At 44.9% G+C, this 17,224-nt stretch overlaps 1 protein-coding gene across 1 annotated transcript in view; it reads right to left on the reverse strand.

Moving 5' to 3' along the window:
* The window catches only part of LOC148442417 (intraflagellar transport protein 172 homolog), a gene marked incomplete at its 3' end in the record, with an annotated part of 107,347 nt that extends 93,159 nt beyond the window's left edge, over positions 1-14,188 (reverse strand). Inside the window, exons 1-3 of the mRNA XM_088463966.1 lie at positions 13,988-14,188; positions 10,303-10,415; positions 4,408-4,447 (exon numbers count right to left, since the gene is read on the reverse strand). Of these exons, the coding sequence (XP_088320092.1) occupies positions 4,408-4,447; positions 10,303-10,415; positions 13,988-14,188 (354 nt within the window). The remainder of the gene's footprint in view (positions 1-4,407; positions 4,448-10,302; positions 10,416-13,987) is intronic.
* Between the last annotated feature and the right edge of the window lie 3,036 nt (positions 14,189-17,224).

Below are 17,224 nucleotides of genomic sequence, written 5' to 3' on the forward strand. Positions count from 1 at the left end.
TATATACAGCACAGTACAGCCATCACTACAGCATTAGTGCTTTCCTCTATCACTCCCTGTACCCCCATCACTATATACAGCACAGTACAGCCATCACTATATACAGCACAGTACAGCCATCACTACAGTATTAGTGCTTTCCTCTATCACACCCTGTACCCCATCACTATATACAGCACAGTACAGCCATCACTATATACAGCACAGCCATCACTACAGCAATAGAGCTTTCCTCTATCACACCCTGTACCCCCATCACTATATACAGCACAGTACAGCCATCACTACAGCAATAGAGCTTTCCTCTATCACACCCTGTACCCCCATCACTATATACAGCACAGTACAGCCATCACTATATACAGTACAGCCATCACTACAGCATTAGTGCTTTCCTCTATCACACCCTGTACCCCATCACTATATACAGTACAGTACAGCCATCACTACAGCATTAGTGCTTTCCTCTATCACACCCTGTACCCCCATCACTATATACAGCACAGTACAGCCATCACTATATACAGCATTATTGCTTTCCTCTATCACTCCCTGTACCCCCATCACTATATACAGTACAGCCATCACTATATACAGCACAGTACAGCCATCACTACAGCATTAGTGCTTTCCTCTATCACACCCTGTACCCCATCACTATATACAGCACAGTACAGCCATCACTACAGCATTAGTGCTTTCCTCTATCACACCCTGTACCCCCATCACTATATACAGCACAGTACAGCCATCACTACAGCATTAGTGCTTTCCTCTATCACACCCTGTACCCCCATCACTATATACAGCACAGTACAGCCATCACTATATACAGCACAGTACAGCTATCACTACAGCATTAGTGCTTTCCTCTATCACACCCTGTACCCCCATCACTATATACAGCACAGTACAGCCATCACTATATACAGCATTATTGCTTTCCTCTATCACACCCTGTACCCCCATCACTATATACAGCACAGTACAGCCATCACTACAGCATTAGTGCTTTCCTCTATCACACCCTGTACACCATCACTATATACAGCACAGTACAGCTATCACTACAGCATTAGTGCTTTCCTCTATCACACCCTGTACCCCCATCACTATATACAGCACAGTTCCCCCATCACTATATACAGCACAGTACAGCCATCACTACAGCATTAGTGCTTTCCTCTATCACACCCTGTACCCCATCACTATATACAGTACAGTACAGCCATCACTACAGCATTAGTGCTTTCCTCTATCACACCCTGTACCCCATCACTATATAGAGCACAGTACAGCCATCACTACAGCATTAGTGCTTTCCTCTATCACACCCTGTACCCCATCACTATATACAGCACAGTACAGCCATCACTATATACAGTACAGTACAGCCATCACTACAGCATTAGTGCTTTCCTCTATCACACCCTGTACCCCATCACTATATACAGCACAGTCATCACTATATACAGCACAGTACAGCCATCACTATATACAGCACAGTACAGCCATCACTATATACAGCACAGTACAGCCATCACTACAGTATTAGTGCTTTCCTCTATCACACCCTGTACCCCATCACTATATACAGCACAGTACAGCCATCACTATATACAGCACAGTACAGCCATCACTATATACAGCACAGTACAGCCATCACTACAGCATTAGTGCTTTCCTCTATCACACCCTGTACCCCATCACTATATACAGCACAGTACAGCCATCACTATATACAGCACAGTACAGCCATCACTACAGCATTAGTGCTTTCCTCTATCACACCCTGTACCCCATCACTATATACAGCACAGTACAGCCATCACTATATACAGTACAGTACAGCCATCACTACAGCATTAGTGCTTTCCTCTATCACACCCTGTACCCCATCACTATATACAGCACAGTACAGCCATCACTATATACAGCACAGTACAGCCATCACTACAGCATTAGTGCTTTCCTCTATCACACCCTGTACCCCATCACTATATACAGCACAGTACAGCCATCACTATATACAGTACAGTACAGCCATCACTACAGCATTAGTGCTTTCCTCTATCACACCCTGTACCCCATCACTATATACAGCACAGTACAGCCATCACTACAGCATTAGTGCTTTCCTCTATCACACCCTGTACCCCATCACTATATACAGTACAGTACAGCCATCACTATATACAGTACAGTACAGCCATCACTACAGCATTAGTGCTTTCCTCTATCACACCCTGTACCCCCATCACTATATACAGCACAGTACAGCCATCACTACAGCATTAGTGCTTTCCTCTATCACACCCTGTACCCCATCACTATATACAGCACAGTACAGCCATCACTATATACAGCACAGTACAGCCATCACTACAGCATTAGTGCTTTCCTCTATCACACCCTGTACCCCATCACTATATACAGTACAGTACAGCCATCACTACAGCATTAGTGCTTTCCTCTATCACACCCTGTACCCCATCACTATATACAGTACAGTACAGCCATCACTACAGTATTAGTGCTTTCCTCTATCACACCCTGTACCCCATCACTATATACAGCACAGTACAGCCATCACTACAGCATTAGTGCTTTCCTCTATCACACCCTGTACCCCCATCACTATATACAGTACAGCATCACTATATACAGTACAGTACCCCCATCACTATATACAGTACAGTACAGCCATCACTACAGCATTAGTGCTTTCCTCTATCACACCCTGTACCCCATCACTATATACAGTACAGCCATCACTACAGCATTAGTGCTTTCCTCTATCACACCCTGTACCCCATCACTATATACAGTACAGCCATCACTACAGCATTAGTGCTTTCCTCTATCACTCCCTGTACCCCCATCACTATATACAGCACAGTACAGACCTCACTATATACAGCATTATTGCTTTCCTCTATCACACCCTGTACCCCATCACTATATACAGTACAGCCATCACTACAGTATTAGTGCTTTCCTCTATCACACCCCGTACCCCATCACTATATACAGTACAGTACCCCCATCACTATATACAGCACAGTACAGCCATCACTACAGCATTAGTGCTTTCCTCTATCACACCCTGTACCCCATCACTATATACAGCACAGTACAGCCATCACTATATACAGCACAGTACAGCCATCACTACAGCATTAGTGCTTTCCTCTATCACACCCTGTACCCCATCACTATATACAGTACAGTACAGCCATCACTATATACAGCACAGTACAGCCATCACTACAGCATTAGTGCTTTCCTCTATCACACCCTGTACCCCATCACTATATACAGTACAGTACAGCCATCACTATATACAGCACAGTACAGCCATCACTACAGCATTAGTGCTTTCCTCTATCACACCCTGTACCCCATCACTATATACAGTACAGTACAGCCATCACTATATACAGTACAGCTATCACTACAGCATTAGTGCTTTCCTCTATCACACCCTGTACCCCATCACTATATACAGTACAGTACAGCCATCAATACAGCATTAGTGCTTTCCTCTATCACACCCTGTACCCCCATCACTATATACAGTACAGCCATCAATACAGCATTAGTGCTTTCCTCTATCACACCCTGTACCCCCATCACTATATACAGCCATCACTATATACAGCACAGTACAGCCATCACTACAGCATTAGTGCTTTCCTCTATCACACCCTGTACCCCCATCACTATATACAGCACAGTACAGCCATCACTATATACAGCACAGTACAGCCATCACTATATACAGCACAGTACAGCCATCACTATATACAGCACAGTACAGCCATCACTATATACAGCATAGTACAGCCATCACTATATACAGCATAGTACAGCTATCACTACAGCATTAGTGCTTTCCTCTATCACTCCCTGTACCCCATCACTATATACAGCATAGTACAGCCATCACTATATACAGTACAGTACAGCCATCACTATATACAGCATTAGTGCTTTCCTCTATCACACCCTGTACCCCATCACTATATACAGTACAGTACAGCCATCACTATATACAGCATTAGTGCTTTCCTCTATCACACCCTGTACCCCATCACTATATACAGTACAGTACAGCCATCACTATATACAGCATTAGTGCTTTCCTCTATCACACCCTGTACCCCATCACTATATACAGTACAGTACAGCCATCACTATATACAGCATTAGTGCTTTCCTCTATCACACCCTGTACCCCATCACTATATACAGTACAGTACAGCCATCACTACAGCATTAGTGCTTTCCTCTATCACACCCTGTACCCCCATCACTATATACAGCACAGTACAGCCATCACTATATACAGCATTAGTGCTTTCCTCTATCACTCCCTGTACCATTCATTATGAAATAAAAACTTACCGACTGAATGAATTTATTGCAGATGACTTTTTTATCTCCCCTGAAAAAAAAATAAAAAAAATATTAGAAATTAAATGAAATACAATGTGAGGTTATTCTCATTACTCCTTACAAGGTAATCACACACTAGAGATAGATAATATTACATAGAGCAGCCGCTGTATAGGTGCCATACAGGTATCTAAATCATGGGCTGGCAGACTGTAAATACAGAAAAGCGAACCATTAACTGCCCACATACGCAGCTTTGGCGTACTAGCAGTGCGCTGGGGGAGCTGGTGTCAGAGGAACATATCTAATGGGGATTACATTACATTTAGATCAATGATTATGTCACGTAAGTAACCAGTGTCAATCAGTAATCCAGTACCCATCCGTTGTACCATGGAGCCACACACCACTGCATCCATGCGCTTTCCATGCATTATAGGGTGAAATTAGCATTTATCACCTATTTTGCTTCAAGTGCACTAAGGGCCCAGGGATTCAGCACGGATCACAATTACAACCGCGTACACAGATGATCGGCCGATTGTTGCGTCTTGTGCTTGTATTCCACTGCGCATTCGTGGCGATCTCACTGCGGTTACACCCACAAACAGGAATCCATCGCAGAGGGAGTGACAGGCTGTCAGCGTTTGGTGACGGGGGAGTGGCAGGAGAAACGCAAGCGTCTGTCCGTTTGAACGGCGTTGCATGGCGTGCATAAATTAACCACTGTGGCTGCATACACAGCCTGAGCTCCCATTGCAGGCAACGTGTCAGACCTCCTGTAATTCTGCGCGATGGGCCGATGGTACAGATGTATACACAGGACTGTGAGGTATTACAGATGTATACACAGGACTGTGAGGTATTACAGATGTATACACAGGACTGAGGTATTACAGATGTATACACAGGACTGTGAGATATTACAGATGTGAGATAGCAGTAGTGGGTGTCTATGCTGGCTGTGCTGTGGCTGATGTTACAGATGTATACACAGGACTGTGAGGTATTACAGATGTGAGATAGCAGTAGTGGGTATCTCTATGCTGGCTGAGCTGTGGCTGATGTTACAGATGTATACACAGGACTGTGAGGTATTACAGATGTGAGATAGCAGTAGTGGGTGTCTCTATGCTGGCTGAGCTGTGACTGATGTTACAGATGTATACACAGGACTGTGAGGTATTACAGATGTGAGATAACAGTAGTGGGTGTCTCTATGCTGGCTGTGCTGTGGCTGATGTTACAGATGTATACACAGGACTGTGAGGTATTACAGATGTATACACAGGACTGTGAGGTATTACAGATGTGAGATAGCAGTAGTGGGTATCTCTATGCTGGCTGAGCTGTGGCTGATGTTACAGATGTATACACAGGACTGTGAGGTATTACAGATGTGAGATAGCAGTAGTGGGGTCTCTATGCTGGCTGTGCTGTGGCTGATGTTACAGATGTATACACAGGACTGTGAGGTATTACAGATGTGAGATATCAGTAGTGGGTGTCTCTATGCTGGCTGAGCTGTGGCTGATGTTACAGATGTATACACAGGACTGTGAGGTATTACAGATGTGAGATAACAGTAGTGGGTGTCTCTATGCTGGCTGTGCTGTGGCTGATGTTACAGATGTATACACAGGACTGTGAGGTATTACAGATGTGAGATAGCAGTAGTGGGGTCTCTATGCTGGCTGTGCTGTGGCTGATGTTACAGATGTATACACAGGACTGTGAGGTATTACAGATGTGAGATAGCAGTAGTGGGCGTCTCTATGCTGGCTGAGCTGTGGCTGATATTATAGATGTATACACAGGACTGTGAGGTATTACAGAAGTGAGATAGCAGTAGTGGGTGTCTCTATGCTGGCTGTGCTGTGGCTGATGTTACAGATGTATACACAGGACTGTGAGGTATTACAGATGTGAGATATCAGTAGTGGGTGTCTCTATGCTGGCTGAGCTGTGGCTGATGTTACAGATGTATACACAGGACTGTGAGGTATTACAGATGTGAGATAGCAGTAGTGGGGTCTCTATGCTGGCTGTGCTGTGGCTGATGTTACAGATGTATACACAGGACTGTGAGGTATTACAGATGTGAGATAGCAGTAGTGGGCGTCTCTATGCTGGCTGAGCTGTGGCTGATATTATAGATGTATACACAGGACTGTGAGGTATTACAGAAGTGAGATAGCAGTAGTGGGTGTCTCTATGCTGGCTGTGCTGTGGCTGATGTTACAGATGTATACACAGGACTGTGAGGTATTACAGATGTGAGATATCAGTAGTGGGTGTCTCTATGCTGGCTGAGCTGTGGCTGATGTTACAGATGTATACACAGGACTGTGAGGTATTACAGATGTGAGATAGCAGTAGTGGGAGTATCTATGCTGGCTGTGCTGTGGCTGATGTTACAGATGTATACACAGGACTGTGAGGTATTACAGATGTGAGATAGCAGTAGTAGGTGTCTCTATGCTAGCTGAGCTGTGGCTGATGTTACAGATGTATACACAGGACTGTGAGGTATTACAGATGTGAGAGAGCAGTATTGGGCATCTCTATGCTGGCTGTGCTGTGGCTGATGTTACAGATGTATACACAGGACTGTGAGGTATTACAGATGTGAGATAGCAGTAGTGGGTGTCTCTATGCTGGCTGAGCTGTGGCTGATGTTACTGATGTATACACAGGACTGTGAGGTATTACAGATGTGAGATAGCAGTAGTGGGTGTCTCTATGCTGGCTGTGCTGTGGCTGATGTTACAGATGTATACACAGGACTGTGAGGTATTACAGATGTGAGATAGCAGTAGTGGGTGTCTATGCTGGCTGTGCTGTGGCTGATGTTACAGATGTATACACAGGACTGTGAAGTATTACAGATGTGAGATAGCAGTAGTGGGTGTCTATGCTGGCTGTGCTGTGGCTGATGTTACAGATGTATACACAGGACTGTGAGGTATTACAGATGTGAGATAGCAGTAGTGGGTGTCTCTATGCTGGCTGTGCTGTGGCTGATGTTACAGATGTATACACAGGACTGTGAGGTGTTACAGATGTGAGATAGCAGTAGTGGGGTCTCTATGCTGGCTGTGCTGTGGCTGATGTTACAGATGTATACACAGGACTGTGAGGTATTACAGATGTGAGATAGCAGTAGTGGGTGTCTCTATGCTGGCTGTGCTGTGGCTGATGTTACAGATGTATACACAGGACTGTGAGGTATTACAGATGTGAGATAGCAGTAGTGGCTGTCTCTATGCTGGCTGTGCTGTGGCTGATGTTACAGATGTATACACAGGACTGAGGTATTACAGATGTGAGATAGCAGTAGTGGGTGTCTCTATGCTGGCTGAGCTGTGGCTGATGTTACAGATGTATACACAGGACTGTGAGGTATTACAGATGTGAGATATCAGTAGTGGGTGTCTCTATGCTGGCTGAGCTGTGGCTGATGTTACAGATGTATACACAGGACTGAGGTATTACAGATGTGAGATAGCAGTAGTGGGTGTCTCTATGCTGGCTGTGCTGTGGCTGATGTTACAGATGTATACACAGGACTGTGAGGTATTACAGATGTGAGATATCAGTAGTGGGTGTCTCTATGCTGGCTGTGCGGTGGCTGATGTTACAGATGTATACACAGGACTGTGAGGTATTACAGATGTGAGATAGCAGTAGTGGGGTCTCTATGCTGGCTGTGCTGTGGCTGATGTTACAGATGTATACACAGGACTGTGAGGTATTACAGATGTGAGATAGCAGTAGTGGTGTCTCTATGCTGGCTGTGCTGTGGCTGATGTTACAGATGTATACACAGGACTGTGAGGTATTACAGATGTGAGATATCAGTAGTGGGTGTCTCTATGCTGGCTGAGCTGTGGCTGATGTTACAGATGTATACACAGGACTGTGAGATATTACAGAAGTGAGATAGCAGTAGTGGCTGTCTCTATGCTGGCCTAGCTGTGGCTGATGTTACAGATGTATACACAGGACTGTGAGGTATTACAGATGTGAGATAGCAGTAGTGGGTGTCTCTATGCTGGCTGAGCTGTGGCTGATGTTACAGATGTATACACAGGACTGAGGTATTACAGATGTGAGATAGCAGTAGTGGGTGTCTCTATGCTGGCTGAGCTGTGGCTGATGTTACAGATGTATACACAGGACTGTGAGGTATTACAGATGTGAGATAGCAGTAGTGGGCGTCTCTATGCTGGCTGAGCTGTGGCCAACATTAGCATATTCTCGCAGGAGCACTGAGTGTAATTACACAGCTTCAATCCATACTGAATCAGACCCTAAGTCACTTATAAAATAATATGATTTAATAATCCCCATGAGGCAGGCATGGGTGCAATGAGGGACTTTGTTGTTCCCAGTTCATGATATTAAAGTCCTCCTATTGTTTTTTTTACATAGTGTTTATTGATACACTACAAAATAAATATTTCCAGTTGCACGGCACTGCGATGGGGTCCAACACATGTTCATTTACTTGTGCTTGCCCGGTACTGCGATGGGGTCCAACACATGGTTTATGCTTTAATATGACGCGACTGTTTTTGGAAGATTATCATTTTTTTTAAAAACAGATTTTCTTTTGTGTGTGTTACACTGACAACATATTCATAGTATTATTATCATTAATTTATATAGCGCCACAAGTGTTCTGCAGCACCTTACATAGTACATAAACAAATAAGTGACCAGTGACAGTACAATGCAGGACAAGGAACATGGATAATATACACTTTACTACATTAGTGACCAGCAACTTTCAGTACAATATAATATAATGCAGGACAAGGAACATGGATAATATACTATGCTACATTAGTGACCATAACACCCACATTAGCAACAGTAAAACCAAGTGTTAGGTGCCCGAGTGGGGAGTAAGGAGTAGATGAGGAAAGTGCGGAGAAGCATAAGAGGGTAGAGGGCCCTGCTCATAAGAGCTTACAAGGGGGAGGAGCAGACAAACAGGGGTGACACAGATGTGGTAGACATGGAGGAAGGAGCATGGAGCAGTCGGTTAGGATAAGAACTGAAGGCTTTGATGAAGTAGTGGGACTTGAGAGTGTGTTTGAAGGGGAGAGGGAGAGAGTTGCAGAGGTAGGGCACAGCACGGGCAAAACCTTGGAGGTGGGAGGAAGTAATCAGTTGGCATGAGAGGCGGCATTTGTTGAACGAAGAGGGCTGACAGGAGAGTGAAGGGAGCTGAGGTGAGAGATATAAATGGGAGAAGATTGGGTGAGAGCTATGAAAGTCAGTGCAATAACCTTGAATTGGGTTCTGAAGGGGAAAGGAAGCCAGTGGAGGGCTTGTAGGAGAGAAGAGGCAGATGTAGTGCATTTGGAGAGGAAGATTAGCCAAGCGGCAGCATTGAGGACAGATTGGAGAGGAGAGAGGTGGGAGACAGGGAGGCCAGATAGGAGGAGGTTACAGTAGTCCAATCTGGAGATGACCAGTGAGTGTATGAGGGTTATAGTGGCATCCTGGGTGAGAAAGGGTTTTGTGACAGGAGATCCCTCCCTGGGTCAATCAATAAACTAAATAATATAAACCTCTTAAACCCAGGACACTGCCCTCTATCAGACATGTAAGGGGGAGAGGCTAATTCTCCTGCAGTACCTCCTATACACACTAGTGTAGGACACATATAGTTACCTGTATAATATGTGTCACAGCATATGACACACCTGTGTGACACCAGCAGGACACTGCCCTCTGTCAGAGATGTAAGGGGGGGGGGGGGGGAGAGGCTAATTCTCCTGCAGTACCTCCTATACACACACTAGTGTAGGACACTAATCACAGACAGTGTAAGAGAGATTTGGGGAGTCTAGTGGTAAACTGGTGTTTATTGGGACACTGCTTCTCACTCACCATTCTTCGCCGATCTTGTACACATAAATAATGTTGTCCGTTTGTCCGATAGCGATCCTGGTTGAGTCGGGTGAGAAGGCCATGCCTTTTACCATGTAACTCTTTTTCCCATACTGCAAAGAGAAGAGATGGAATACAGACAGTAAATGGCCACATCACAGACTAGCGCTATATTGTGGCCCCATGCTTAGACTGGCCTACAGTCCCTGCTGGCAGAGGTAAGGGACCACTGAAGGTCACCATGGAGCAGTGTATGGTTTATACTTTCAGCAAACTAATATCTGTATCTACTAATGGCTTATCCCATACCATCCCCCATCCCTCCATTCCCAGTAGCGGCACTCAGCCTTAGGTATCGGCCAGCGCTGCCATATGGGGATGATAAGCAGCCATGGTTATATGTAGTGTGTAAGGTGCTGCCAACACCTGGGGAAGGTAGATAATAATAATAAATGTCAGGTGCGCCCCAGCTCTAAGGAGGGGATGTACCAAGTCTTGAAAAGTGATAAAGTGGAGAGAGATAAACGTACCATCCAATCAGCTACTGTCATTTTTCAAACACAGCTTTTACTATGACAGTCAGGAGCTGATTGGTTGATACTTTATTCCTCTCTCCTCCTCAGTGTATTGTGTGCTCAGTCACTACAGTGGAGAACTTTATCAGATATGTGCCAATAACACCCCAAAGCCGGTTGTCCCTGGTGGTCCAGTGGAGGAGGGCTCCTTTGGGTAATAATAGGGACTCCTCGGTCTGGGTAACAGCTCCCTGCCATGGGGCAGCGCTAGAGCCCAAAGAGGGTTTCCTGGAACACATCAGAGAGGTCATTTACATAGAACGTTGGAGGGTTGATTTGTTTTGGTACATGAGTCACTCCCCCTCCCATCTGCGTGATCATATATTAAAGGTATACAAAGTCACTGATGCCGTCTTCTGTGTATATCATTTTATAATAAAGTAAAAAAAAAAAAAAAAAAACCATCTACAAATTTTGGTGACACTTTTGGAAACAGAATTCGCCAGTTAAGTTGTTAACAAGCCCGCTGCCTCTTTCCCCAGGCAGTGAGGCACTGAGTACAACCCCTGACACTTTTATCAGCCTCTTACAGGTGCAAGTAATAATTAGCTTGTTCACAGGCTGAAGACCCAAAACGGACCTAATGGATGGAGCCCGCCCTCACCCTCCATCTATAACCCCAGGAACCGTAAACCAGCTTTTACTCAATCCTAAACATCTATCAAGTCGGTTGTGCAATCACAGACATTTTCCTGGGGTTTTATTACATATAGGTGAGAAACCTGGGACAAATATATCCCCTGTGTATGAGCTTACCAGTGCTTCTGTCACATAACCTTCCCCCCCACTTTGTTTTGACCTATGGGACGGAACAACTGCAGCCCCCAAACAAACAAACACGAGACAAAGCGTCTGCATTGGCCAGCTGGCTTCCCGGCCTGTGCACTACTGTAAATGTAAAGTTTTGTAATGCAGAGAACCATCTAGTTATTCTACCATTGCTCTCTTTGTTCTCCAATATCCATTTTAAAAAGGGACATGATCAGTGAGAGTCGAACGCCCAGTGATGGACAATACTTTTGACAGTAGCACAGTTTCTCTCATGTACATTTAGCGTTGCCGCTAGGCTGTTGAAGCTGGGCGCCGCGCCCTGCCCTATTTCTGAAGGGCAGAAAGCACCCTGCCCCGCTGAGACAGCCTGCGGGTTCTGTCTCCACCCACGGGTCACAGTGTCCCGAGGGTGGTCATAACGGCAGCGCAGTGGTCACTGCCGGTGAATGCAACGCTTGGGGGCTGCCCGGCATGTTCGCAAGTGGCGGGCACGCCCCCAGGAGTGACGAAAAGGGCACGCGACAAAGACACGCCCCTTCTTCTTTGGCCATGCCCCCTATTCAGGTTGGCCGTCTTATAGATGGAGTCCAACACTGCTTGTACCCTGGACAAGTTAGCCTGACAATTAGGGCTATACAGTAGGTGGCTACATCACCCAGATAGGCAGCATCATACGGTCTATGGGGCCTCAGCATTCTCTCTCTATACTTGGAAAGGTGGCTGGTAACCCAAAGGGCAACATCTTGTATTGCAACAACCCTTCTGGTGCAGTAAGCTGTCTTTGCTTTGGAATGATCTGTGAATGGCACTTGCCAATACCCTTTGGTTATGTCTAGAGTGGATAAGTACCTTGCTGCTCCCAGTCTTCCAATATGTTCATCCACCCGACGCATTTAGACACATTCATTTAACTTACTGAAATCATTGCAGAAGCGCAAACTCCCATCAGGTCTCAGGACGAGCACAATGGGACCAATCACTATGTGACTCTTCAGTTACACCCAACTCCAGCATTCTTTTGACTCCAGCATTCTTTTGACTCCAGCATTCTTTTTTTTTTATTACTTTTGAAACCCAGAAGCCCAAGGGGAATCTGTGTCTATAGAGCTTTAGGTTAACCTTATCCCCTGGGTCAGTGATTATGTCATGTTTAATGACTGTTTTACCTGGTATTTCTGGAAATATAAGATTAATAATTACTGTAAAATCTCTTCCTTGGAGTCCATCTGGGGGACGCCTTACATCTGGGTATAGTGGTGGGTGCAGTCGGACACCAACTAATTGAAACTGGCTCCCACCCCCTATATAACCCCCTCCCTTACCACAGTAAGCTCAGTCTAATGTTTAACAAAGCCGTAGGACAGCCATGGGAAAAAAACACCTGAGAAAACCAGGAGAGACCAACAGGTATCCAGAAAGAAAAGCCAAACAGGGGTGGGACCTTGGCATCCCCCAGATGGACTCCAAGGAAGATATTCCACCGTATTTCCATCTATCTGGGGAAGGGGGGATGGACGTCAGAACCGATCGCTCTAAGAAATTTCCACACAACACTGGCATCTGTTGCGCTGAATGTATGGAAGCGGTAACATTTGTAGAAAAGTGCGTACGGATGACCAGGTAGTTGTTTTGCAGAGCTGCTCAACCGAGGCACCGTGCAACACAGCACAAAAAGCTCCAGCAGCATGAGTGGAATGGGCCTGAATTGAAGCCGGAACAGTCACATTCGAGGACAAATACGCCGGCCTAATGGCAGAAGTGACCCATCTAGCGATGGATCCTTTTGAGGCAGGCCAGAACCTATTTGGTGCATCAATCAGCACCAACAGGGAATCCGTTCGCCTCAAAGATTAAGTACGGTCCAAGTAAATGCGTAACGCACGTACCACATCCAACAATGCTAAAGGAGAAGCTTCACTAGTCACTGAGTCCTGGATGAAAAGCTGGAAGGACGATATGCTGGTTAATGTGGAAAGCTGACACCACCTTTGGAAGAAAGGAAGGTTTAGTGTGCAACATTACCCTAACCTCATGAAAATAAGCAGAGTTTTACAGGAAAGAGCCGCTAATTCAGATACTCTTCTGGCCGAGGCAATGGCCAAAAGGAAAACAACCTTCAGAGATATATCACAATTCTACAGACTTCAAAAGGCTTAATTGGTGCCATTTGGAGAGCCTCCAAAACTAATTCAAGTCCTAGGAGGAACATAAGGAGGCCGAATGGAAAGAACCCCCTGCAAGAAGGTGTGAACTTCTGGAATGGTAGCCAACTTCCTCTGAAACAGGAGCGATAAGCCCGAAATCTGTCATTTAAGAGAAGACAATTTCAGACCCTTAACCATCCCGTTCTGCAAAACAGACAAAATGCAAGACACTTGGAACTTTTCCGGTTTGAACGTGTGTTGTTCACACCAAGAAAAGAATATCTTCCATATCCGATGACAGATCTGAGAAGTAACCGGCTTACGAGCCTGAATCATGGTTTTCACCACAAACTCTGAAAACCCCTTGGCCCTCAGAATCCTGGATTCGAAAACCATGCAGTCAAAGCCAAGTGAGGCAAATTGGGGTGATGGTGTGGACCCTGAAGCAACAGATCTGGACGCAGAGGGAGACGATATGGAACGTCTGCCAACTTGCTTAAAGCTGCATACACACACGATTTTTTGAACGAATATCGTTTAACGATAATCGTTTGAAAAAATCGTTCACTTTCTGAGTCAAACGATGATCGTTCATGCGCGTTCACGTTTGTAGTTCAGTCAGACCTGTCAACTGAATGATTTTCATTAAGGGAATATGCAAAAATCGTTTGTAGTTCAAAAAAATCGTTCATTACACGTTAAAATATCTGACATAAAATCGTTCATAAAATCGTTGGTAACAAAATGTTTGTGTATGTATGCAGCTTTAGTAATAAGTCTCACCTTTGTGACTGCGGCCCCCTCAGATGTGTGTCTGGCATGGAGAGAGACCCAGAGACATGGCAGTTTGGTGACTCTCTTTGGGGCCATCTTTAGAGTGTGATACAGGTACACACAGACCTCTAATCTATATAACTCTCTCTCTCTTAGTGCTTGTCGCCTGTCTCTAGGAACTAAGCACCCAAAACCAAAACATGAAAAGTAAAGAAATAAAACCTAAAAAAAAAAAAAAAAAAGCTAGGCCCTAACTAGTGTCTTACTCCAAGGGCACCAAACACAAGACTGAGCTTACGGTGGAAAGGGAGGGGTTATATAGGGGGTGGGAGCCAGTTTTCAATTAGCGTCCAACTGCCCCCACTATACATAACCCAGAAGTAAGGCGCCCCCCCCCCAGATGTGTGATAAAGGGAAAACTCTGCTTCTTACAAGAAATTCTTTAGCCTCCTGCTGTTGAACAGTGGTGAGGGTTTTAGCTATTGTTAGTTTGGGAGTACTGAGGGTACTGGAGAGACCGGGGTGGCTGACAGAGCTGCTCTATCCTTCCAAGGTTTTATAGGATTTACAGGGTAGATCTGTTCTGGCTTTCTCTTTCCGGGCTGGTAAACCTTATAATGATCACATAAGGAGAGAAAGAAAAGGATTGTGTCTTCTATGTGGTGTACAAACAAAAGGTTATTTCAAGTCTTGCCTTGAAACAGCTAACAGCGAAACGCGCGTCGGGCGGCACGCCGTGTGCACTCCATGTCTAGTTAAATATGAGGTTTCTAAAATCAATAATATGATTAGAATACTTGAATTTCATTGTGTTACTCGTCCAGTGACAGGATGCCCCAGCGTGCGAGACCCCCAGAGTATCAATGTGTATTGAACCAGCCGTGACTGGCAACGTTGTTTCATGATGTGTCTGTAACATTCCTACTGCAGTCTGGTTATATTCCACCGAGACTAAAATCTGTGCACCCATAGTAACTAATTAGGGACAACAACAGCATATCTATATATATCTATCTATCTATATATATATATATTGTGAGATCGGTGGAGAATATAACTATAGTAATACATGATGAAGGATCCGTTGGGAGAGAATATATGTGAATTAAACAAAGATATAACTGCAGATACCAAAATCATGCTGCAAATGAGATATATATATATATATATATATACATATATACATACATACATACACACACACACACACACACACACACACACACACATATACACGAGCCAGGTGCATAAATATTGGGACATTGGCAGAATTTTCATATTTTGGCCTCTATTCACCACCACAATGACTTTGACATGAAACAAGCAAGATGTGATTTACCTGCAGACTTTCAGATTTAATTTGAGGGTAATTACATCCAAATCAGGTGACCGGTGTAGGAATTACAACGGTTTCTATATGTGCCTCCCACTTTAAGGGGCCAAAAGTAATGGGACTATCAACTCAAAAGCTATTTCATGGACAGGTGTGAGCTATTCCCTCGTTATTTCATTATCTATAAGCAGGTAAAAGGTCTGGAGTTGATATATATATAAAATGTTATTGTCTCTATAGATAAACTCCATCACAGACTCCTCCCCTAAGTGATTATTACAACACTTCTTGTCAATTGGTGGCACCCCCATTTCTGAACATAACATAGAAATTAACAAAATATGGGGTTCATTAATGAGCCCCCTTGAAAGGGTCAACACACCTACCCCACAAGCTAGTCACATGTCAGCTCCAGCAGCGGATGTCGGCATTTCACATTGACCAGATGGGACGGTTCTACGATAGATATATTTAGCACACAATACCCTCACCGCCATCCAGAGAAGCACTGTGTCCCCTCAAAATAATAAGAGATATGGTAAGATCTTACCTTTGTTATCTCTATTTCTAAGAAGTACATATGGATCCACAGGAGACCTTGGGGGTATAGGCTGATGACGTCAGTCGTCGACCACCTCAATAGTTAAATTTGTGCTCCCAGGATGCACCGGGTCCCTCTCCTATACCCCGCCCCCATGCCAAGGCACCTCAGTTTCGTAACAAGAGAATGGCTGGAGGAGGAGAAGAAGAAAGAAGAAAGAACTTCTGGAACACACAAGTATCACATTCACAAAAAGAAGGAGATGGAAAAAACGCTGACCAGAATACAGCCAATCTGCAGCACAGGTGCGACAGGGCGGGAGTCCTGTGGATACCTATGGACTTCGTAGAAATAGAGATAACAAGGTTAAGGGCTTACCATACCTCTTATTTTCTACTGCAGGGTCCATAGGGCTCCACAGGAGACCTTGGGGATGTCCCAAAGCAGTCTCCTTAAGGGTGGGGACACTCCTGTGCAGAAAGGAGAATCCGCCGCCCGAAAAAGGCATCCTGAGAGGCAAAGGTATCGAATGCATAATACCTTAGGAATGTATGGACAGTAGACAAAGTGGCTGCCTTACACAGCTGAACAGCCGAGGCACCACGACGAGCTGCCTAAGAGGGACCCACAGACCGAGTAGAGTGAGCTTTGACAGAGGACGCAACAGGAAGGCCCTCATGAATGTAAGCCTCAGATATTGCCAGGGGAATCCAGCCTGCCAACGCATGCTACAAAAAGGACAAACAATAAGTCCGACTTCCGTAATGAATTGGTACAGCCCACA

The sequence above is a fragment of the Taudactylus pleione genome, unplaced genomic scaffold (assembly GCF_031769625.1).
Source record: "Taudactylus pleione unplaced genomic scaffold, aTauple2 ptg001532l, whole genome shotgun sequence".
Lineage (NCBI taxonomy): Eukaryota > Metazoa > Chordata > Amphibia > Anura > Myobatrachidae > Taudactylus > Taudactylus pleione.